This window comes from Saccopteryx leptura, chromosome 11 (assembly GCF_036850995.1).
Source record: "Saccopteryx leptura isolate mSacLep1 chromosome 11, mSacLep1_pri_phased_curated, whole genome shotgun sequence".
NCBI classification, from domain to species: domain Eukaryota; kingdom Metazoa; phylum Chordata; class Mammalia; order Chiroptera; family Emballonuridae; genus Saccopteryx; species Saccopteryx leptura.
The window spans coordinates 50360717-50387211 of NC_089513.1; the positions used below are offsets into that span (position 1 = coordinate 50360717).

At 39.8% G+C, this 26495-nt stretch overlaps 1 protein-coding gene across 2 annotated transcripts in view; it reads right to left on the bottom strand.

Annotated features, from left to right (window-relative positions):
* The window catches only part of LPIN2 (lipin 2), an 88075-nt gene that overhangs the window by 52997 nt on the left and 8583 nt on the right, over window positions 1-26495 (bottom strand). Inside the window, exon 1 of one of the 2 annotated variants that reach the window (XM_066353519.1) lies at window positions 4417-4659. The exons of the other annotated variant lie outside the window; for it this stretch is intronic. Within the exon in view, the coding sequence (XP_066209616.1) occupies window positions 4417-4518 (102 nt within the window). The 5' untranslated portion in view covers window positions 4519-4659. Of the gene's footprint in view, window positions 1-4416; window positions 4660-26495 lie in introns of those variants that run through there. 2 annotated transcript variants of the gene reach the window in all.

Here is a 26495-nt window from a genome sequence, read left to right on the forward strand (position 1 = left end):
AGATAAATTCTAGGACTGACAGTTGTTCTGTCAAGAATTCCTTTATAGCCCTGGCCGGTTGGCTCAGCGGTAGAGCGTCGGCCTAGCGTGCGGAGGACCCGGGTTCGATTCCCGGCCAGGGCACACAGGAGAAGCGCCCATTTGCTTCTCCACCCCTCCGCCGCGCTTTCCTCTCTGTGGGCAGAGCGTCACCCCTGGTGGGCGTGCCGGGTGGATCCCGGTCGGGCGCATGCGATAGTCTGACTGTCTCTCCCTGTTTCCAGCTTCAGAAAAATGAAAGAAAAAAAAAAACAAAAAAAAAAGAATTCCTTTATAAATATTCTGGCCCTTGCCTGACAGCTAAGTTGGGTGGAGAATTGTCCTGAAGCACAGAGGTTGTTGGTTCGATCCCTGGTTCAGGGCACATACAGGAGCAAATTGATGAGCCTGTCTCTCTCTCTCCTTCTCTTCCTTTCTCTCTCTCTCTCAGAAAGTGAGAGAAAATTTATGTTATCATTTCCTCCTAGTCAATCTACTTACAGGAAAATGCCCAACATTGAAATTCGGTAAGGCACAGCCTTCAAGGTAAATGGCAGGTAGCAATAGTTTCATTTTCCAAATGCTCAGTAAGTAACTGAATATTTGTTTTCTTCAGCAACAGAATTGATACAGAGCAAGGGAAACAAAATACTCAATTTTACACCTATCTTTAGATTTCACTATACATAACAAAATTTTGTTTTTTAGGTAAATCCTAAAGCAGAAAGCAGTACACTAGGGCCCTCAATGACTCTTCTCAACCCCCGCATCGTTCCTGTGACCAAACTTGTTGCAAACTACCGCAGCTCTATAAAATTTAATGGATCTCATTCCCTCAGTTCTCTGCACTGCTTCTCCCTTCATTATTTCAAATTGCAGAATAATGCCTTTCAATGAAGCCTTCCGATAGCTTTTCCTGTCATGACTACAATATGCTCAGTTCTAATCTATTTGTACATGAGGTGACAGATCATAAATGTTACAGGGAACACTGAACCTGACTGGAGACTAGAAAGAAACACAGAAGTAAAATGATTTTAAAATGCAACTGGGAGTGAACACACAATATAGTGTACAGAGATATGTTGTAGAATTGGACACCTAAGCTGTATTAATTATGTTAACTAGAGTCACCCCAATAAATTCAATTAAAAATATTTTTAGAAATGCAAGTAAGCATGAAAACTACTAAGCAATTACTTAGTCAATCTTTGTGTAATAGATACAGCTACGAGCACATTAAACTTCTAACTGAATGTCATGCCAACCAGCTTGTTTAGTTTGCCCAAATCCTCTAGACTAGACCTACACCTAGTTTTTGAGATGCCTAAAGACAGCGATGGGATGATAACTTATTACCTATGCAAAAAACTGACTGACCAGCAACTGGATCAGATCTATAATACTGGGCTTTTCCTAATCACCTGAGTGAAGTAGTTCAGCTATCTGAGAGTATATAATTAGGACCAAGTATCTGGGCAAACTAAAAGAGGTAGTATAAATATTTATATAGCCATCCGCTAGATATCTGTCCAGTTATGTTACTTACCAAATCAGAGCAGTAAATAATTCAGCCATTTTAATAAATGCAAACCAAAAACTTTGTGAGCCTCTAGCAGACTCAGTGTGATAAACATTTGCTGAATGAAGACAATTTTGTTTCCTTTAAATTGTTTAGTCATGTACTCTGTGAAGCAGTTGCATATACGTACACGTGTTTTTAATTGTATCTTATCTGCAAGTCTTTCTTTCTGAAAACAGATGAGGGCATAAATATAAAAATGGATAATAATTTTCAAACAGCCTAGACATAATTCTCACCACAGCCTCTAAGTTACTCTTCCCCAAATTCCTGAGCTCACCTGGGACATTAGGATGAAAAGAGGCAAACAACTTGTGTAAACACAAAGCTTCTAACAGAATTTACTCCCCCAAACTGCCTAACTTAGTAACAGCACCACACTTCTGTGAGGAAATAAAATTCTATGCAACTAAGTATTTAACCAGTTCTGTGAACACTGTCCATGCTGGGTTGAAGGAAAGTGTTTGGTTTTGGAGCCATCCACCAAGTTCTGCTTGAGGATTTCGGGCAGCAAGGAGCAATGACAAATGTGCTGAGAAGGGGGTGCCCCCACGAGGGTTTCCTAACTCAGTATAAAGCACACGGCCCCAAGCCACACACACTCCACCTACGGGCTGACTCGTTCTGTTCCGCCACTGTTTATGTTACTAAATTTTGCTGTAAATAATATAAAATACAAAATTCTCCCTGAAAAAAGTGAGTTTTGGGGACTCAAACACACAGGTGCCCAAATATTTTGATTAAGATTAAGAGAGCAGAGGACAGGATGGGGAAGCTCTGCCCTTGGGCTTTGGGAGTCCTGAGCTGGTGAAATGTGGGGATCCAACCAAGGTCACGCCCCACTTCCGCCTCAGGAACAGGGGTTCTCATCTCTACCAAGAAGTGCAAGATGCCCCCTAGACCCCTTCCAGCTCTAAACCACAGAAAGACTCAATTCTAGAAGCCTTTCTTAGGATTACAAATTTGGCTATGAAATCCTGTAGTACATTCTGCCCTAATTTTAAAAAATACAATCAAGGTAACTGAAAATAAGTGAGGGTAAGTAAGGCCAAACAGATTTGGAACTTCAGGGTATTTGAATATAAAACAATTTGGCCTTTTCCTTACCAAACAAAGGACTTATTTTCACTTGTTTAGAAATTATAGAAACATGGTCTTTAAAAATTCCCAATTTCTAGCAAAGCACAGGAAGCTTTTTTATAAATTATTAAATTTATGCATTTACATTCCAAACAATCATCTTTAAGATGAAGATTTTCACCTTCCAACAAGAGGTATGCCCAGACAGCCTATGACTAGTATGGAGCGACTGAGGGCCTGGACCCTGATAATCATATACACACACACACCCAGGTTATAAAGTCTAACTCCTATATAATCAGTACAGCTTATTGAGCAGATATCAAACCCAGTGTCCTGAACACTAGCCATTCAGAAAATCAAAGTTTCTCTTGGGGCAGGGAGGTAACCCATGGAACGTCAATGTTCTAACATTACCATAAAAGGGAACTGATAATAAAATGCAACCTAATCAAACACTCATTGCCCTCCCTTTAGAAAGCAGGAAGTATAAGAACTTCTTCCAATGGTGGGTGGCTTGTGTCAGTGCTACTCACTAAATGAATTCTTAAAATATTTCACATCAGCTATGTTCACTATTCTCCTTTCTGACCTTTACAACGGAAGCGCATGAATCCACGTGTACATATACTCTTGAGTCTCTACTATTAAAATGAAAATTTCAAAAGTATATTGCATCTCAGTAGCAACTAAGATTCATATTCAAATGATGTCCATATTCAAACAATGTCCAGTTCCATCAATTCTTGAAAACCCTGAAAAAGTACTTTTACCAACTGGTCCAAAAGCAAAAACACACAAAATGTGAGGAAATTTTTAAAAGGTGACAAAAATTTTGTCAACTAAAATCAACTTGATTATGAGCCACAGGTTTTGGAAACTAATTTTTATCCTGTTTATTTTACACTTGTTTTCATAAAAACGCATGCCCTTAATTTTCTAATACTTTTACTAACTCACTGCATTTATTTCAGATTTTTAAAGGAAAAGATTCTAAAGGCAAAGTTAAATAATGGTCACTTGATTTTGTTTCCTTAATGCAGACTTCAAGAACTTAACACTAAGATTATATGACTTGTTTTATATCTTATAAGAGAAGAAACTCTAGATTTAAAAAAAAAACCTCAGGCATCTAAATTAAATACACACACACACACACACACATAAATCAAAAAAATATTTTCAAACCTCAGACAATATGCATTTTCCCCACATATTTCAAGCTTACAAACATTTTTTTGTTTGCATCCATAGGAGAAAAAAGACTGCAGTCACACCTCTCCATCATATATCAGAATAAAATGCCAGTTTCAAAATATTGGTTTAGTGTTTAAATATTTTTGACTAGAATAATAAAAACTAAAACTTTTAAATGTTTTTATTCCTCAACTACTGCACTTAGATGCAAAGAGAATGTAAATCCAGATACATTTTGTTTGAAATCCAGTTCTTAAAAAAATTCTGTCTAAATCATCAACTTTTTTTTTCCTAGGCAGAAAGTTATTAACTAATAAATGGAAAAAGGTAGAAAGATGCTGTCATGTGAATGAGGGAGACCAGGTGGGCAAAGATACCTGTTACACCTAACATTTAAAAAGTAATAAAATCCCTATGGCACTACATTTTCCAAAGAGAAGGCATTGGCCATTTTCTTTTGGTGGGGGTCCTCACCCCTTTCTCAGCACTGTCGAGACCGAGCAGGTAAAGTGACCAGGACATTGGCAGATATAACTCACCAGGATACCAGCAGGGGCCTTCCCATGGTAAACATCTTCGGTTTTACTTAATAAGCCTCCATGAACCTTCTCATCTTCGCTGTCATCTTCTAAGTAAAACATCTTAAAACTGAACTAGCTTATAAAGCATGTCTTTTTTCAAAGATGAAGATACAAGTCTAAATTACCAAAACAGAAAGCTGCTCTGCTGACAAACTGTTTGCAGACACAGTAATAGAGTTAAACCGAAAGGAAATGGTTCTTTAAAAAAAAAAAAAGCAATATATACACGACTTTACCAATAAGATTTGTTCAAAACACCTCAACCCCTTCTCTTCGACGGAGATAAGAAAGGGCATGCACAGGCTATGCCATGTGTTTACACTGATAGGTCCCAGGCCCTGCCCAATCACATGACGGTCACTGCAGCTTCCATCACACAGGACAGGGATTGAGTTAATGATTCTCTAAATCAATCACATCCTTGCTTTTAGAAATAAAAACAACTCTACATATGGAGAAGTAATCTTATACAAATTAATAATGTAAGGGGAAACAGTTTATGTGTATTTGTAACCATCAACGAGCTTCCCAAAGATAGGCAGGTTATGTATGCTTTATAGAACTTGATTACCAGAAAGTTTTTACTTTGTCATATTGGCATGACCCAACATATTTCACAATTCTGGAAGAGAGGCAGCCTGCTCAGCACTGCAAATAATGAACAAATAGTAATAGTTACCATATTAATTCTATTAATGTCATTATAATTATATTACATAGTACATAGTAATATAATAATGAGCAATTTATTTAACTTCAAGAGTGTGATTCTGCAACATTGTAAAATTCAAACTTTTAAAAAAATTTTACCATTGAGTTGAGGTAAGGAAGGGGAGGAGGGCGGGAGAAAGGAAGTTGTTCCATTTAACTGTGCACTCAGTGGCTGCTCCTCATATGTGCCCTGACTGGGGATCAAACCTGTGACAGCATGCCAGAATGACACTCTAGCCACTGATCTACGTGGCCAGGGCCAAAATTCAAACATTCTTGGAATTTTCTTTCCAGCTCTTAGTTAAGTCAATATATAGTAAATTCAAGTGAACTGTTAAAAACAAAACAAACAAAAAACTAAAACACACTTAACACAGACAAAATGTATTAATTTTTAAATTAAAACATACTATTTTATTCATCAGTATAGGACTGTGTTGTTCATTACAAACAGCCACTAGTCACGTGGTTATATTTGCAATGTGGCTAGTACCAATAAAGATGTGATTTCAGTGTAAAAAAGGATACACTTAGGATAAAAAAAGAATGTGAAATAATCTCACAATTTTTTATATACTCTATAGGATACATGTTAAATGATAATTATTTTGAATACATTGAGTCAAGTAAGATACATTCTTTTTAAAAATTTATTGATGTGAGGAAGAAAGAGAGAGATAGAAAGAAACATCAACTTGTCCCACTTATTTATGCATTCATTCGTTGATTCTTGTATGTGCCCTGACCAGGGAGACCGAATGAACCCACAACCTTGGCATACTGGGACGATGTTCTAACCAAACTGAGATGCCCGGCCAGGACAAAATACATTCTTAAAATTAATTTTACCTGCCTTTATCTTTTTACCTTTTAATATTACTAGAAAATTTTAAATTATGTATGTGGCTCCCATATATTCTATTGGATGATACTGCTTTAGAGCCCGGAGACGTTCTTGAGTAAGGAGGTTAAAAAAGTATATTCGGCCAAAGTTCTACTAATGAATAACTGAAGATCACAGGATTTTTCATTGTTCCATAAAGGTACTTAGCCAATTCATTAACAATATACTAGCTGATCATCATACATTTAATGATGTTCATTCACATTCTTAAGCCTTTTTTCCTACCTTTCCTAAACATCATAAAGACAAAATTCCAAATGTTTGACCAAATAAATAGGGGTTGGTAATGTTTACTTCAGCTATATACCACTAAGATTACACATAATAAAATTTTAAATGGCAGATTTAAAAACAAATTTCACCAGAATCAGAAATGGGAAAACCTGGCCCCAATTCAGCCGCCAGACACTACAGTGCGCCTGGAGGCCATGGAGTGCCCACAGGCCCCAGTAACTAATTCAATACGCACGGTGCACACAGACTCCTCCTTTCTAAAGAAGCGATTTCGAGGGGGGACATAAATATCATGCAATGTATAAAAATTTAAACCTCTTCCTCCACGTCCTACTGCAGTTCTTGACCCGGGCATCCAATGGTAGGAAGAGAAATTTGATCCTGGGGTGCTGCCAGGGGGAAAGAAAGGAAGGAGAAGTCAGGAGGAAGAGGAGGTTAAGGAGAAGCTACTTAAGAAGGTGAGGAAGGGGGTGAGGGAAGAAACAGCAAAAGAAATACAACTTGGGAAAGATGAGAAAATATGCAGGGGAAAACTGTAAGTCAGAGGGTAGATGACTGATGAAGATACAAGTAACGGGAAAAATGGAGAAAAACCATCCATTTTAAATGTGAGAAAACTAAGGTCTAGAAAGAAGTCAAGCAGTGAGTCCCAGGTTACCACCCACTTAGTTAACACCAGATTCTGGTTCAGTGCTCCCCCCACCACCAAACACACAGTGCCAGCTTGGGAGAAAGCGCTAGGTGGGAGAGGGATGGAGACTGACAGGAGGAGGAGGAAGGCCCTCCCGAGAGCGGGGAGATGCAGGAGGGCAGAGACGAGCCTGTCTGACCTCTGTTCCACAACCTTCGCCTCAGATGCCCTTTACATAACAGCCGGCCCAAGGCCAGCCACTTCAGTGTCCTGCTAGTATGAAAACTGTTTCCGTGTTTGCATTAATGACTCACAGGATGTTCTGCCTGCAAGGGAGCAGGCACCATGGACCAAGTGGAGGGTGAGAGCATCCTTCAAACACTGGCTTAGCCAAGAAGCACACAGCTCCGGGTTCCACCTGTGGTGACCTCTGGGTCACCTAACCCCCAGGCTAGAACCCAACATCCTGGTTCCCGCCTGTCACCTGAGTGGTGGCTTTTGGATTCAGTAAATAAGAGTTAAAAATCAAACCAACAATTCCTAACCAATGTGACTTTTCAAAGAAAAATGCTACTTTATATTGTCAAACTTTTTCTCTATAGGCCAAGAATAATGACTGAATATTGAGTAAAACTACTTTTTACTTCTGCATAGCATCATTATCATTTTTTTAAACATGGGTAGAAGTTGGGGTTGTTTTTCCCCAAGACTTACATCTATCCAAAATCTAGCAGTGAAACAAAACTAAAATGCTAGTTAAGAGAGTCAGAATCTTTATATTCCACAGCTGATAATGATGCTAGTAAAATATGTACCTTGTTTTTTTTCTTTCTTCCTACTACTAATTCCATTAGTATATGAGACTAAGTATAAAACTTTTTAAGTAGATGTAAGCCCTGACTGGGTAGCTCAGTTGGTTGGAGCATCATCCCAATACGCTAAGGTCACAGGTTCGATCCCCAGTCAGGGCACATATAAGACTCAACCAATGAATGCATAAATAAGTGGAACAAATTGATGTCTGTTTCTATCTCTGTCTCTGCCACTCCCCTTGCTTTTTCTCTAAAATCAATCAATTTTTTTAAATGCAAGAACTTATTTAAAATTTCCTAACTTGAAATTTTCTTATTTGAAGTTTGGCTAAATTGGTTCAACAGAAATACCTTTATGCCACAAATTATAGTATTCTGATTTCAACACAAAACATGAAAATAAGTTTCTCCACTCAGTGGTCAGACTGTGTAATAGCAACATATTTCTACTGAATTAACCATAAAGAAAACTGACATCTTGAGTAAAAATAAATAAATAAATAAATCATGATGAAAATATTTTTTAAAGCTTCAATTACGCCTGACTTGTGGTGGCGCAATGGATAAAGTGTTGACCTGGAATGCTGAGGTTGCCAGTATGAAACCCCAAACTTGCCTGGTCAAGGTACATATAAGAAGAAGCAATTACTATGAGTTGATGCTTTCTGCTATGCACACCCCCTTCTCACTCTCCCTCTAAAAAAAAAAGCCTAGTTACAAAGAATTCATAATTTCCACCACAATTACTCTATAGCAAAGGCATTAACTCAAGTGCCTTCTTGTATTTTCAAGGCCACTGGTGCATGAGACCCACACACGAGGACCAAAGCCCGCCTAAAACAGAGCTCCTTGAGCCAGTGGCTCGGCTCTTACCATCTACACTAATGCATAGGAAGTTTTTCTTCCCATAGCTGAAATTACTTAAAATTCACTGTTTATCTATGAAAACAATTCAAAAGTAACTGATATGCTTTCTTCAAAACCAAGAGAAAATTCCTCTTGATGCCACTCTGAGGTTTCTCAAACACTTGTAGTTTAATAACTGTTTGCTGGAAAACAATTATTGTTCATTCAAGGTCCAGTATTTCAGTATATTCTTACACAGTTCCAAAACTCTTTAAAGGATAGCTAGTGACTATTTTATTTGAGCTGTGAATGAATAAATAATCAAATGCAAACAGGTCTGCCTGACCAGGTGGTGGCACTGTGGATAAAGCATTGGACTGGGACGCGAAGGACCCAGGTTTGAAACCCAAGGTTGCCAGCTTGAGCATGGGCTCATCCTGCTTGAGCACTGGCTCACCAGCTTGAGCGAGGGGTCACTGGCGTGAGTGTGGAATCATAGATACGACCCCATGGTCTCTGGCTTGAGCCCAAAGGTCACTGACTTGAAGCCCAAGTTCGCTGGCTCAAGCCCAAGGTCGCTGGCTTGAGCAAGGGGTTACTCAGTCTGCTGGAGCCTCGTGGTCAAGGCACATAAGAAAAAGCAATCAATGAACAACAAAGAATTGATGCTTCTCATCTCTCTCCCTTCCTGTCTGTCTGTCCCTCTCTCTGACTCTGCCCCCCACCAAAAAGCAGTTTTTTCTAGGAACAAAGAAGGAAAAAAAAGGGTCTCCTGAGATCAGAAGGCCCAGCTTAAAGTGTGAGTCCCAGAGATAAACTTCTTAAAGACTTATATTTTATCTTTAAAATTCAATATACTGTGCATTCTCTTCTGATGTATTCATTTCTCAACATGAAAAAAAAAAGATGACTAAGTGGCCAAAGTTCAAGGGTTATTGTACAACATTTACTGCATGGCCTAGAGCAGTGGTCGGCCTGCGAGCCACATGTGACTTAATAGCATGCGGCATTTTTAGCAAAGGTCAGCTTAGGAGTACTGTAATTAAGTTAATAACAATGTACCTACCTATACAGTTTAAGTTTAAAAAATTTGGCTCTCAAAAGAAATTTCAATCCTTGTGCTGTTGATATTTGGCTCTGCTGACTAATGAGTTTGCTGACCACGGGCCTAGAATATCTGAGGAGTTGGGATAAACAGCCTCTGAGATTTAACTCTCCTAACACTGTTCTGGGTCAAAGCAGCACCCAATATTTTGAGACCAGAGAGAAAATACAGAGCTGCTTGGCCATAGCAGTCAAGCCTATCTGTTTGACCATGAATAGAGTCACGCTGTGTATGTCCTGTTGATGATATGTTTCTTTTTAAATGTTTGACTCTTCCTTTATCATTTCACCCTCTAAACAGCAGTTTGCAATGTCCCTGTTCCCACAGTGACACTCAGAGGTGACATCCTAAGTATATAAGCAATTTTCTGTACTAGGGTGTTGTCACCCCATTTTATTTAACAGGAAGGAATCCTATTAAAATGCAAGTCATATTATTATCCAATTTGAAAATAGTAAACAGAACAGATTTTTTGCAATAAACCCACAACTAACAGGAGTGCACTGGTGTATTACAACACTGAGCGAGTAAAGGCGCTTCAGAAAGCAGTGTTGGGTGTCTGCACTCCAGGTCAGAAGTGCGACGGCTTAAAATAGCCAAAGACAACTACAGCAAAAAAACAAAGGACATGAGCAAGAGTTGATGATATTAACACAACCCCACCAAAAATATAAGTGAAAATTACCACAAATGATGAGATCACCTTCTCTGACTCTTATAAAGAATCTCCCCATTTTACTGCTGGTTCTACAAACATTTCTTAATGAAAATTTTCTGGACCATTTGAAAAACTAGTGATGGTTGTTTTAATTAGTTTGTTGCTGTGATTTTACCTCTTTCAAACAATTACTTACAACTTTTTTATTTTAAAAATGTTAGTAATTAGCTGGTACTCTCCTTACTGCCTTCTTCCGTCTCTGTAAATGTTAAGTACTTAGAAACCAGAAAATCACGTTCTATCATATACAAAATTCATACAAATAATACAGTAGGATATCAAGAGATAACCATACAAAGGACATACACAATTAACATCCCACATATATAACTCATCAGCAGTGACAGCCTACTCATATCTTACAGCTGCTATTTGGAGAAGCCGAGATATAAACCAAGGCCTGAGGTCAGAGCCTTTGCTTTTAACCCTATTATTGATGGTTACAGTTTGCTTGCTATCAGATTAGTAGGCTTAATGAAAATACCATCCAAAAAGTTGGGGTTATCATTTTAATAAAGAATCATCATGCGTGCTAAGAGTCATCCAGATAGGACAGATGGGTGAGAGTATAAATTATTGATCTGTAGGCTGAAATGGACCAATGGAACCTGGCAACTCTGCAATGTTTCAGGGGTCAACTTGCTCCCAATTGTTTCTTTTTCAAACCTCCATGATTCTCAACCTCACTACATCCCCATCACCCTTCCGTCCCCATCAAAACATGCAGCATTTCATATTCCTGTATGCAGATTCATCTGCTTTCCTCCTAAAATCAACAGCCAGATTTTTTTCAATGGGTAAATTTAACTTAAAACAAAAATTAGAATTTTTATATGACTGTCTTTCAAAAGCTGAATCTGCTTACTTCCTTGTAAAGTTCCCCTAAAATGTATAAGACAGAAAAATTGGTCCACAGAATTTATACATGACAATAGTTATACTACACACATATGGATGGACACATTGCAAAATGGCAGGAATAGTTGCATTCTCCATTGACGGTAAAGCCTTAAGTCAGGTTTGTTACTTTTAGAAGTTAAATGTTCGTGATGTCTAAAATTTCACCTTACAAGGCCAGAAAACAATATAGGATCCAAGAAAGCAGAGAAGCATCTGAAAGCAGCAACGTCAGAAGGAAGGGTCCCTTCTTTTCAGGCCACAGCGCCAATGAAACACCATTTACAATTTATTTTTCTTCCAGAGTCAACATACTTTATAAAGCTCCCCGAGGAACAGGATATTTAGTTTGTGTAAAAATCATTAGCCTTTGCAACAAATTAATTTTAATCATTTTTAATAGTATGTATTTTAATCATACAACTTGTAGAGATGAAAAGAAATAAACAAAGGTAATTTAAACTAAACATTAATGAGCAATTGTATGGTAAACCAATATTTATATTGAAACCATATAAGAAAGCACAATACTGAAAGCCTAGTTTTATTTATCTAGTATTTAACTGAGTCACATTTTAGAGCTAGTCCTTTGCATATATTATCTCTGATCTACACAACTTCTGTTAACAAAAGACTTGCTTTATCCCTGTATTTTATACACGAATAGTGGCTTAGAGAGCTTACGTGCTCTATCCAAGGTTACCTGCTAGTATTTAAAAGTGCCAAAGCCAGCCCGACCAGGTGGTGGCACAATGGATAGAGAGTCGGACTAGAATGCAGAGGACCCAGGTTCGAAACCCCAAGGTCACTGGCTTGAGTGCAGTCCCACCAGCCTGAGTGTGGGTGGGATCATAGAAATGACCCCATGCTGGCTGGCTTGAGCAAGGGGTCACTCGCTCTTGCTCTGTTGTAGCCCCCCGCCCCCCATCAAGGCACATATGAGAAAGTAATCAATGAACAACTAAGGAGGCGCCACAACAAAGACTTGATGCTCCTCATATCTCCCCCTTCCTGTGTCTGTCTGTCCCTCTCTCTGTCTCTGTAACAAAAAAAGTAAAAGTGCCAAAGCCAGGTTCAAACACTAATCTACCTGGTTTCAAACCTCAAACCGTATTCTACAGACTATTAAGTTAAAACTTACCAAGAATTCAGATTTAGTGTGCTTTGGTATTTTTAAGTTTTTTATTTTATTTTAATTAAGTGAGAGCAGGGGAGGCAGAGAGAAAAACTCCCGCATGCATCCAACTGGGATCCACCCAGCAAGCCCCCTATGGGGCGAGGCTCTGCCCATAAGGGGCGCTACTCTCCTGTCAAGCAACTGTGCTATTTTAAGTGCCTGAGGGAGGCCACAGAGCCATCCTCAGTGCCTGGGGCCAACTCCCTGGAGCCAATCAAGCCATGGCTGAGGGAGGAGGAGAGAGAGAGGGAGAGAAGGGGAGAGAGAAAGGGGGGGAGAGGTGGAGAAGTAAATGGTTACTTCTCCTGTGTGCCCTGACTGCAATCAAACCCAGGACATCCACACACTAGGCTGATGCTCTACCACTGAGCCAATTGGCAAGGGCCTGTATGCTTAGGTGTTTTGAAAACTTCAAATATAACAAATCTAAAAGAATAAAATATCTAGAAAATAAACTTAAGCAAGGAGTTGAAAACTTTAATATTTTAAATTATAAAACTTTGCTAAAAAAAATTTAAAATAACCTAATAGAAAGACATCTCATGTTCAACAATACAAAACCTTAATATTGTTAGGATGTCAATACATGCTACCAAAACAATCTACAGTTTCAATGCAATCCCTATCAAAATCCAACAAACTTTGCAGAAATAGTTCTAATAATGATATGGAACTGAGAGGGGCCAAAACATCCTGAAACTGTCTGATTTCAAAACTTATTACAAAGCGGCCCTGGCCGGTTGGCTCAGCAGTAGAGCATCGGCCTGGCGTATGGGGGACCCGGGTTCGATTCCTGGCCAGGGCACATAGGAGAGGCGCCCATTTGCTTCTCCACCCCCCCCTTCCTCTCTGTCTCTCTCTTCCCCTCCCGCAGCCAAGGCTCCATTGGAGCAAGGATGGCCCGGGCGCTGGGGATGGCTCCTTGGCCTCTGCCCCAGGCGCTAGAGTGGCTCTGGTCACGGCAGAGCGACACCCCGGAGGGGCAGAGCATCGCCCCCTGGTGGGCAGAGCGTCGCCCCTGGTGGGCGTGCCGGGTGGATCCCGGTCGGGCGCATGCGGGAGTCTATCTGACTGTCTCTCCCCGTTTCCAGCTTTAGAAAAATACAAAAAAAAAAAAACAAAAACAACAACCAAAAACAAAACTTATTACAAAGCTACCATAATAAAAACAGTGTGGTACTGGCATAAAACAGACAGATGGGCGAATGAAATAGAACTGAGAGTCCAGAAATATACCCAAACATGTATGTCCAACTGATTTTTTAAAAGGCATCTAGTTCATCCAATGGAGAATGAAGTGGGTTTTATTTAAAGCACGGGGCAGCTGGATTTCCACATACAAAAGAATAAAGTTGGATCTCTACGTCATGTCATATACAAATGAACTGACTAGCCCTGATCAGGTAGCTCAGTCGGTTAGTGTCGTCCCAACATGCCAGGGTTGCAGATTTGATCACCTGGTCAGGGCACATAAAAGTATGAACCAGTGATGGCATGAATGAGTGGAACAAGTTGATGTTTTTCTTTCTCTCCTTCCCTTCTTTTCTCTCTTAAAAAACTAAAAAAAAAATTAACTGAAAATGGATCAATGACCTAAATATAGATAGAGCTAAAACCATAAAACTCTTAAGAAAATACAAAAGTAAATATTCATAACTTCTGATTTGGCAAATGATTTTTAGATATGATACCAAAAATATGAGTAACAAAAAGTATATAAATTGGATTCGATCAAAATTTAAAACTTTATTTTTTTTGCATCAAAGGACATTATCAAGAAAGTGAAAAGACAGCCTACAGAATGGAAGAAAATACCTCCAAGTCATGTACTCACTAGAGTTTAAATCCAGAATATAAAAACAACCTTAAACATAATATGGACAAAAAGACCTAAATAAGTTGTGACAATCAAAAATGTCTCCAGTCATTTCTGAGTGTCCCTGGGGCAAAACTTCCCTGTACAATTATTATTACAATGTATTCGTACATCTCTTCTGGCTGGACCACCAGAAACGTTAGGGGTGGGCCAGACACGCACATACTTGCTTTTTACGTTATACCGATCAAGTTTTAAAGCACAGCTCTACCACTTACTAAACAGCCCCGGCACTTAACCTTTCTGAGCTTCAGTCTGACCTGAGTGTCACATGACCACTCCAAAGAGCCTGGTCACAATACCTCCTGGTGAAGACTACCTTCAGGGTCCAATGAAGTAGCACCTGGAAACTACTAGGTCCTTAATAAATATTAGGCCCCTTCCTTCTTTTCATTAAAAAGCAATGTACTGAATAGCTTAAAGGCCTCAGCCACATAGGTGCCTAGCAGATGATTGTTAGTGTAGGATCCCTGCCATTAAGGAGCTATTTAGTGAGTTTCACAGGGTAGTAAACAAATGACTTCCAATCTAATTTCCACTTCAACCAACAGCTCTTTTTACCTCTGTTTTGGCTTCCCAAACCACTTCTCTATCCTCTAGGACCAGGCAACTGAGGTCCACCCTTAAGCCCATTTGTATAAACAGTATGAATCCAATTCACATTCCAGCCCCAAAGAGCCAACATAAGATTAACATGATTGGAAGAACTTTAAGGATGTACAGAATAATAGTCTTAAGACAAAAACTATTGGATTCAGGGACCCTCTCGAGACCTACATCCTACATTGGGTCCAAATCAGACTGGTCTCCCTGAGAGGCAGGTAAGGCACCTTACCTAGCATATTTCTTTCTTTCAAGTTTTGATGTAAAACTGCTAAGTCACATCACGTGTCTTTTAATTAATTACCTCTGAAGGCTACAATAAACTGATCCCATTGATAAACCATTGTTCAGCATATTATTAGTACTATTGTTAGTCCTTCTTTTTTCCTGGAATAGTTCTTTAAATTTAGGATAAAAACCACGGAATAAAAATCAGGGGCTCACCTGGACATGTTTTCTTTGAACATATGTACCCTGATTTATTGATGTCACCCATTAAAATTAATAAATTTTTTTTTAAAAAATCAGGGGCTCTGGGAGGTTGGCTTAGTGGTAGAGCATCAATCTGGCGTGTGGAAGTCCTGGGTTCAATTGCTGGTCAGGGCACACAGGAGAAGCAACCATTTGCTTCTCCACCCCTCCTCTCCTCTCTTCCCCCACAGCCACGGCTTGGTTGGAGCAAGTTGGCCGCGGGGAACTGAGGATAGCTCCATGGCTTCTCCTCAGGCGCTAAAATACTCTGTTGCTGAGCAACGGAGCAACAGGCCCCAGATCCCAGATGGGCGAAGCACTGCCTCATAAGAGGCTTGCCAGGTGGATCTCGGTCAGGGTGCATGCGAGAGCTATCATTCTGCCTCTGTGCTTCTCACTTAAGAAAAATTAAAAAAAAAAATCAGTATCCTTACTATGTGGTCACAACTCAAACAGTACAAAAGTAGGTAAGGTTCTTCTCTCTGACATACATGATCCATTAGATGTCACTCTGAATGACTTCTGGCTATTTCCAAAAACCTAACCTACCTTCAGGGTAAAGATGTTCTATCACTGAGTATAAAAAGAGTACAAAAAGGTGGAACAAAAGGAGGTTTACAGTTATTCAAATGGAAAATACAATCATTAATAAGCAATAAGAATAAACTGTTTTGCATAATCACAATTATAAACCTATTTTTGCTCCACACTATATTTTGAGACTCTGAGAGTAGTTTTAAAAGAAAGTGGCATTCCAAAATGTTTTTGAGAATGACTGCATCATTGAAATGCACATGCTGCCACTCAAGTGGGCAATGTGCATTTATTTGACTGCATTAAGTTTTTTGTCATATTCCTTCAAAGTTACATTTATTTATGATTTTTTAGTTATTCATTTTAGAGAGAGGGGAGAGAGAGACAGAGACAGAGAGAGAGAGAAGGAGGGAGGAGCAGAAAGCATCAACTCCCATATGTGCCTTGACCAGGCAAGCCCAGGGTTTCGAATTGGCAACCTCAGCATTGAAGGTCGAAACTTTACTCACTGCACCACCACAGGTCAGGCACAGTTACATTTTTTTTAAATGATTAAGATTGATTCAGTGGTCTTAGTTAGCAAACTGGGAACACAGGCAAAAAGCCAGAAGTGGTCCAGAGAAAAAAAAGTTAGAGTTCTTTTAGTAAAAAATACATTCTTGAAAATTATCAGTCCTGCATTCTTAGCCCTAGGATTGGTCATGATGATGAATACCAGTTGGTCCAAAAAATGGGCACCAGGAGGTCTGGTCATGTCTGGTGGTCTGGATAATGGATGTCAGGTAGATGTCAAGAGGTCTGGCTACAAGTAATCAGAGGCTTATCTGGGTCTTGGTATATGTCCACATATATGTCCAGACATTGACACAAGACTGGAGCCTGACCAGGCAGTGGCACAGTGGACAGAGCATCGGACTGGGATGCGGAGGACCCAGGTTTGAAACCTCGAGGTCGCCAGCTTGAGTGCAGGCTCATCTGGTTTGAGCAAGGCTCACCAGCTTGAGCCAAAGGTCACTGGCTTGAGCAAGGGGTCACTTGATCAGCTGTAGCCCCCCAGTCAAGGCACATATGAGAAAGCAATCAATGAAGATTGCTTCACTAAGGTGCTGCAATGAAGAATTTGTAAGGATCAAGAAAAGATCAAATTGTTAGATTCAGGAAAGTGTGCTGGGATTGCCAGAGTGTAGATGCAGAGACAGGGAGGTAAGGATAGGGACCCTGTAAGGCTAAGAACAAAAGAAGACAAACGTTTGCATTCCATTAGTTAGAGACCCTTATCAGAAGTTTATGTTTGAAGTTCGCCAATGAGCTAGACCCAGCCCCTGTTGCTATGCTATGTGCAACTCCCTTAGCAAATAAGTGACCGCTATTTTTGCTTCTGTATTATGCTTGCTTACTTAGGATATATAAGGAACTAGCTGTAAGCGCCCGGGGCGGTTCCCATTTGCAGCTCCTACTGAGTACAATAAAGTTACATCTATACCTACCTCTGAAAGTCTCCGACATTTGTTTTTTATTATACCCGGTGGATGCTTCAGAATTGATGCTTCTCATCTCTCTCCCTCCTGTCTGTCCCTATCTGTCCCTCAGTCTCTATCACAAAAAAAAAAAAAAAAAAAAGACTGGAAAGTTAAATAGTTTTAGGGCTAATTAGTGCAAGAATCAAGTCTTTTCTCATATCTTAATATAATGTTAATAATTTTAGCAGCTGGTTAAAGTGACTCCATTTTAGATATTTCCTCAATATATCACTGCTGTAGCACAAATGACACCATTTGGTCCTGTAGCTATCTCTTCAATACCATGTATTAATCTCATAATAAAATACAACTAAAGTGAAAAGAAAATCATCAAATCCCTGTCACTCTTAAGTCTTCTTTTCCGGTACTCCTTCCTCCTGAAAATTACTTTGGTGGAATGCAGTTTTATGGAGGAACTGTTCAGCAAAATAGTTTTAAACTGAACTTATTAGGGTAAATGGTTAATAACATGATATAATTTTCAGGTGTACAAGATTATACATAGACATCTGTGTTTCCTCTGTTACCATATATCAGGTCTACCGGAAAGTTCTGTCCGTTTCTATCACAACAAGTTTTAACACATAAGCACATGTTTATTTGGCGCATGTGTGCCTCTCTATTTTTTTTTTTTTTTTTGTATTTTTCTGAAGCTAGAAACGGGGAGAGACAGTCAGACAGACTCCCACATGCGCCCGACCGGGATCCACCCGGCACGCCCACCAGGGGGCGACGCTCTGTCCACCAGGGGGCGATGCTCTGCCCCTCCGGGCGTCGTCTGTTGCGACCAGAGCCACTCTAGCGCCTGGGGCATAGGCCAAGGAGCCATCCCCAGCGCCCGGGCCATCTTTGCTCCAATAGAGCCTCGGCTGCGGGAGGGGAAGAGAGAGACAGAGAGGAAGGAGAGGGGGAGGGGTGGAGAAGCAGATGGGCGCTTCTCCTGTGTGCCCTGGCCGGGAATCGAACCCAGGACTTCTGCATGCCAGGCCGACGCTCTACCACTGAGCCAACCGGCCAGGGCCACCTCTCTATTTTTATCACTTAATGTATACATACTGACGTAGCAAATTAACTAAAACAAAATTGGTTCACGTTAGTCTTATATGTAAAGTGATAGTGTACCCATGGCTACTGATAATTACACCACTGTAATTTTTATGAATTTCAACAAGGAAGAAATGCTACAGAAGCATGTAGAAACTTATTGAAAGTGTTTGGTGAAGGTACAGTTTCTGATAGGACATGCAGAAGATGGTTCGAAAAATTCAAAACAGGTGATTTCAACCTTTCTGATAAGCCACGTTCTGGGCGACCATCTTTGATCGATGACGATGTTGTTAAGACCATGTTGAAGCAAGATCCTTTTCTGACAACATCGGAGATTGCAGAAAGGCTTAATTCAGCTCAGCAAACCATTTCAGACCATATTCAGAAGATAGGATTGGTGTAGAAATTCAAGATGGGTGCCACATGAATTAAGTCAGAAGAATTTGGATGGTCGAGTCGTCATATGCACATCTCTGCTTGCTCAGAACAAAATCAAGCCCTTCTTGAACCGGATGATAACTGGGGATGAAAAGTGGATTACCTACGAAAACATCGTAAGGAAAAGGGCTATTGTGAACCCGGAAAACCTAGCCCTTCCACCTCTAAACCAAATTTGACTCTGAATAAGAGAATGTTGTGTATACGGTGGGACATTCGAGGACCAATACATTATGAGCTTTTAAAACCGAACGAAAAGCTCAATTCGGAGAAGTACTGTCAGCAACTGGATAATTTAAAGACAGCAGTCCAAGAAAAGAGGCCGGCGATGTTCAATAGGAAAAACATCATACTGCATCATGATAATGCCAGGCAACATGCTGCTTTGGGGACTCGTCAAAAAATTACAGAACTAGGCTGGGAAATTCTGTCGCATCCACCATATTCCCCGGACTTAGCACCCTCCAACTATCACTTGTTTTTGTCCTTACAAAATTTTTTGAAGGGCAAAAAATTCAAAAATGAAGAAGATATCAAACAAGCACTGGTTCAATTTTTCGCATCAAAAGATAAAACATTTTTCAAAAATGGGATATACAAATTGCCCTCACGCTGGCAAGAAATCATTAATAATAATGGGAATTATATTATTTAATAAAGTTTATTGACGGTAAGAAAAATCTGTATTTTGTTTTATTCCAAAAACGGACAGAACTTTCCGGTAGATGGTATATTTGACCCCCTTGACCCACTTCACCCTCCTCCCACCCACTTTCCCTCTGGAAACCACCATTCTGTTGTCTGTATCTGTGAGACTGTTTTTGTTTGTTTCGTTGGTTCATCTGTTATTTTTTTGTTTTATAGTCCTGAGTGAAGTCATACTTTATTTGTCATTTTCCATCTCATTTATTTCACTTAGCATAACAACTCAAGATTCACCTATATTGTCACAAATAGCAATGTTTCATCTTTTTTATGACTGAGTAGTAGTCCACTATACACATATTTTTAATAGGAGTACCAACAGTTTCCTTATTACCCATCTGCAATGGAGCACAAAACTGGAAAAGTTGAGGTAATTAGATCTTATGGGTAAACTTTAGATTACCTAACAAAATGCTGTACCTTGTTATTTAAATAGTAATATTTTTCATCATGAATATGTCCATCAATTATCATCCATTACCCCATCTCAATAAACACCGTGAGGCTGCAGAAAAGAACTATTTGCTCACATCCCAGGACAGTATGTATGTATGTATATATGTATGTATGTATGTATGTACCTACCTACCTACCTACCTACCTATTGAATATCACAAGTATATCCCCAAACAACAGAACCACCTCCCATCATTCCCCACCCTCCTTCACGATCACACAAAGGGAAAAATCATTTGGTTTTACAGAGAACCTGCCACAGACACCAAGTTCTCTAAGTCTGCTAAGAACTCCAAAGCTGATTGGAAACTTTTGCAAAAGAGGTGCCAGATTCAACACTTCATGAATATGTACACTTCATTTTTGGAGGCTTGTACTTTTCTAAATTTAACTGAAATTCAACGAAATATTAGTGAGATCAAAGCTATAGCAATCACCTTTGGGACATCACCAGAATGCCAAGCCATTGTGCCTATAAACCCTTCGGTGTGCCAGGATGAAATCAAGACAGTGCTATGATTCTACATAAACAATCTGACCAAACACATGTTGCCTCAATCATTGTATAATGACTCCTATGGGTGAAGAGGAGGATATTCTGATTACTAGTAGCACTAATTAAAAACAACAACAACAGAAAACAAGTACCAATCCATCAGCTTACTGAATTGATGTCATAAAAGTGACCAGGAGAACCCCTCAGTTCCTGTAACACATACTCGGTTTTTTCAAACACCCCAAACTCTCTCGTACTTTACTTTCTGGAGTGCAGGTCTAGTTTCCCAGAAGGAAGTCTTTTAGATCAGGAAACACAAACTCACTACTTCTCCACTCCTTTTTGGAACCACCTGGGCCATCTGTCTCAGTTATATAGAACATGACAACCAAGAGGCCAAGAAGCAAGGATGTGAACTCCCATACAGCCATGCAGAGACACCTCCCAACTACAGGCATCCGCACAGGTGTCTGCAGAGGGTCCTGGGGAAACCAAGAGAGGCTGTGGGTGGAGCTGGGTGAGAATCTTCCACTAATGCCAATTAAAATACAGCTTGAATTTCATGCCCTGCTTTCTTCTGCATAGTGCCTACTGGGACGCCAGCATAACTTTTAGGAGCTATTAGAAGGGACCCTCCCCTTCCTGGCTCTGGGAGGATATTTGGGTGGATCAAGGGAGAGGCTGTGGGGACGGAGGCCAACTGTACCACTACTATCAGCATCACCCACCATTCTAGTTTGAGCCACATGTGCCTTAGTTGTTATGTAGTTTTGCAAAACAAATACCAGGTAAAGCTGTGTCTGTGTATTACCATAAGCCGACTTGCACATTAAACTACTTCAACGAAAGAGAAGGACTTTCAAGAACAATAAATAACAAGTCACTGAAGCAACATTTGGAATGGTGGAAAAGAAAGCCTATTTCACTCACTGATCTGTTTAAAAGCAGCATCTGCTTTGACGTGCTAGGCACTATTCTATTCTGAGCTAGGATCAAGCAGTGAACTTGCCTGATGACTAATAGCACTGAGATTCTAATAGAGAGAATAAAAACAAAGAAAATAAATAAAATTCTAGACTTGATAACAATTATGAAAAAATTAAAAAGAGTGATGCTAACAGAGAGGAAGGAAGGAACAAGGGTTACTTTAGGTAAAGAGCTTGGGGAGCCAAACCAAGAAAACGTAGGACAGAGTTTTTAAAAACAACAAAGTCCAGAAAGGCTCATATCTGAAAAAGAAATAGGGTATAATTAACATGGGAGAGAGGGCAATAGAACCTGCCGATGATGTTCATACCTATCCTTAGGATTTACTTGCTCACAAGACACTGCTGCTATTCCTTCTTTAGCCATTTCTGCAACCTTCAAATTACTTTAAGAAACAAAGCCAGAGTAGAAAAGGAGATGACTCTGATACTAAGTTAAACATTCAGGAAAGAGAGGAAATTTTCACAGTAACACAGAAGTCTGAACAAGAATCTCGTTATAATTTAAAATTTACTTCTTGAGAGTTGCTTTCTGATCTTCAGTGAAGACAGAAGTGACTAAAGCATCTTTGAAAATACTGCTGAAATGAGATACTCTGTTAAACATAGAGCATGTCACTCACACACTTCTCTTGAAACTCACTGTTACGAACTGAACTGTGTTCCCCAAGAGTGGTAAGTTGCAAGTTCTAACCCTCAATACCTCAAAAGGTGACCTTCGAAATAGGATCTTTACAGAGGTAACTAAGTAAAGATGTTACCTCTTTACAGGTAACATTTATCAGGGTGGGCCCTAACCAAGGACTGGCTTCCTTATGAAAGGAGAAACTGGGCCAAGAGACAGACATACATACACACAGGGAGAAAGCCCTGTGAACACGAAGGCAGAGCTCAGGGTACTGCAGCTACAAGCCAAGACACACTGAAGATCGCCAGCAGAGTCAGAAGCTAGGGGACAGGCTCAAACACACTGTCCCTCACAGTTCTCAGAAGGAACCAACCCTTCTGGCACCTTATCTCAACCTTCCAGCCACCAGAACTGTGACAATTTCTGTTGTTTAAGTCACTCAGTCTGTGGTACTTTGTTATGGCAGCTCTAGCAAAGTAATGCACTCACTAATATAATAGCAAAAAATATATACAAAGGGTAAGCAACAAGTACAAAGAGAACGGTTAGAGGAAATGAATGAGAGCAAGTATTTGAAAGACAAAAAATGTTAGGGGGGAAAAAAAAGGAAGGTGAGGAAGTAAGGAAGTGCTTAAACAAAGTCCACATTAATGGAGGCATCAAAACAAAACAAAACACAAGAACTACAAGAAAATTTCCCAGAGTCAAAGACATGATTTTCAAAATTAAAAGTTCCCCCTAAGTGCCCAGCACTTTTGTGGGCTCCACCAAAGGCAGTCAGGACAGGAAGATGCCAAAAGACAACGTTAAAGGCTCCTTTTAAGGGCAAACGATTAAGAAAGCTTCATGTGGGCAGAGCTACACAGGATGCACATCACGCTCTCTCAGAGGTTCAGCACACCAGTGCTGGCCGCTTTCTGAACTGTGCATGAGAACGAACAGCTGCGGATGATTCCGCGTGTGGGATGAAGCTTCACTAGGCCTGAGAGGCACCCACTACATTCTCCCTGTGTTTTTATGCCCTTCTGACCTATTGAGACTGGTGACATACTTACCTTCTAGCCAGGAGCAAGTATACAAAACAAGCCCAGGACTGCAGGTTAACAATGGGGCCAGGTGAAGGGCACTGACCAGGTGTTCCAATCACTCTCGGACCATAAATGGTCCAGAGAACAATACTGCAAATTACAAATGAAGGCAATTCATCAAGAGATGAGAAAGAAGAGACTTGGAAAAAAAAAAGAGATATAGTAAAGGTGCTATAAAAAAAAAACATGAGAGAATGGGAAAGAATAGAAAGAGAGGGAAGTAGAGGTAAAGAGAAACAAAAATTTAAAAGCTTGGGACTTCTCAAAATAAGCAATTTCTCAAAAGTAACAATTCAAAAATTTAAAGGATAACTATTTTCATTCTAGCACTCTAGCCAGCCCACCAATCCAGTATCAGGCTAGAATACATTTCCAGACATGTAAGGTGTCTCATTGACATGACCTTGTGAGACCTTTCTCAAAAAGCTACCAGAGAATGTGCCCACTAAAATGAGAAAGCATGTTAAGAAGAGTATCTAGAAAACAGGGCCCAAAACAGGAAAAATAAACAGGATTCAGGTGAGGTGCTGAACTGGTAAAGAAATAAAATCATGGCACATGCCTGTTCTGAATAATACTTAGTCATGAAAATATAAGCACTGAATATTGAGGAAATAAAAATTATGACACAATTGTATTAAAAGAACAGAAGGAAAAGGAAACGTGTAAGGAGGTTATACGAGATGAATTCTCATCTTGCATAGCAAAAAAACCCATAGACAAGGTCTAAAATTGAATAACCAAGCTATAATAGAAGCATACAAACATGGAGTTAAATCCCACAACAACTGATACAGGGTTGAAAGAAGTTGCTTCTAATAAGCAGGAATCAGCAATGAGAAAGAGATTGGTCTTCTTCATCATATATCTCAAAGTACTGTTTGAATTTTTAAACTATATTTTAAAAATAATATACTTAAAGACGAAAAGAACTATTATGTTATGCAGCCTTGTGAAAAATTCCTATTTACAGGAATGAAAACTACTAGGAAAAGAAAAAAGATGCACCAAGCAAATATGAGCGCTGTGGGTTCTGCTTCACTTTCAATTAGGAAAAGCTCTTCTCCAGCTCTTGGCATTAGCATATGCGGTCCATCTGAGCTTTAGGTTCGTCTCATTAACAAAACAGAACAAATGAACCAGGAAATTTAAGTATAGCCAAGTTTCTGTAAATTTATCTGGTTCATTCACTTGGGGTAAGAAAGTGTCCTAACACAAAAGCCCTTTTTCATTTCATGGGGAGGATACCAGCAAAAGATTTAGTGAGCATTTAAAACGATTTAGTGCGCATTCAGATTTAAAAACATCTATATCTATATCTATATCTATCTATCTATCTATCTATCTAGATAGATAGATAGATAGATAGATATATTACCCTTACCCACCATAATACAAGTATGATAGTGCTTTTCTTTTTTTTAAGTGAAAGGAAGGGAGATAGTGAGACAGACTCCCGCATGTGCCCTGACCAGGATGCACCCAGCAACTCCCCTCTGAGGCCCATGCTGAATCAAGGAGCTATTTTAAGCACCTATGGCTGATGCTGGAACCAATCTAGCCACTGGCTGCTGGAAGGGAAGGGGGAGGGAAGTGAGAGAGAGAGGGAGAGAGAGGGAGAGAGAATGAAAGAGAAGTGCATGGTCACTTTTCCTGTGTACCCTGACTGGGGATGGAACCCAGGATGTTCATACATTGAGCCGATGCTCTACCCACTAAGCCAACCGGCCAGGGCCTATTAGTGTTTTTCAAATAGAAAAGAGAATTTCGTGGTTTTATAATCGAGGAAAATTTTTACAAAAATTAGTTATTAGATTTTACAGAAAAATGTTAATTACTTAAGTGACTTCATTACTAGTCAGCAACAGAACTTTCCTTGCAGTTAAGCATTTACCTTCAGTACACACAGTGGGGCAAAAGTAGGTTTACAGTTGTTTGAACAGAAAGATAATAAATTAATAAATACTAATACAATAAACTGTTTCATGTACTCACAACTAAAAACCTGCTTTTGCCTCACCCTGTACATACTAGGTATAGAAGACAGCTCTGCTCTCTAAATAAGGGTAAGGTTCCGCCTACAGGCCTGAACAACAAAATGAGATGAATTTTGATAGCAAAATTCACAAGGCTTAAATTTATAAACATGTAGTGCATAAAACTTATACAATATTACTAACTTATAAAGGTATGTTTTCTATTTGGACACCATAAAAATAAAAATTCTGGGTCAAAATAGAAATTTTAAGCAAGCACATGAAACAATCATACTTTTCAGTTGATTACATTTTCACACTGAAAGTATAAGCACAGAAGTTCTCTCTGAGATACTTCCTATGACTCACATTCAATCATTCATGCAGAACCCTGTACTGCAGTTTTATAAGTCTGCTGTATGGAGAAATACTTAACCTTTGAGTAGTGAGTTTTTTTGGTTTTATTTGTTTTTTTCTTTTTTTTTTTTTTTTTACGGGGACAGACAGGCAGGAACGAGAAAGATGAGAAGCATCAATCATCAGTCCTTCGTTGCAACACCTTAGTTGTTCATTGATTGCTTTCTCATATGTGCCTTGACCGCGGGGCTTCAGCAGACCGAGTAACCCCTTGCTCGAGCCAGCGACCTTGGGTCCAGATGAGCTCGTGCTCAAGCTGGCGACCTCGGGGTCTTGAACCTGGGTCTTCCGCATCCCAGTCTGACGCTCTATCCACTGCGCCATCGCCTGGTCAGGCGAGTAGTGAGTTTTTTTTCATGCTCACTGACCCCCAGGAGTGAGTTTTTTTTTCCAAAAAATGAAATTAGTTCATAAGTTTTATTAACTTAAAATCATGTTTTTTTGATAACCAACTTATGAAAACAAGAAGAACATACATTTGCCTTTTTTTAATGTTGCCTTACACGTTTTTTTGTTTTTTTGTGTTTTTTTTTGTTGTTTTTTTTTTGCATTTTTCTGAAGCTGGAAACAGGGAGAGACAGTCAGACAGACTCCCGCATGCGCCCGACCGGGATCCACCCGGCACGCCCACCATGGGGCGACGCTCTGCCCACCAGGGGGCGATGCTCTGCCCATCCTGGGTGTCGCCATGTTGCGACCAGAGCCACTCTAGCGCCTGGGGCAGAGGCCAAGGAGCCATCCCCAGCGCCCGGGCCATCTTT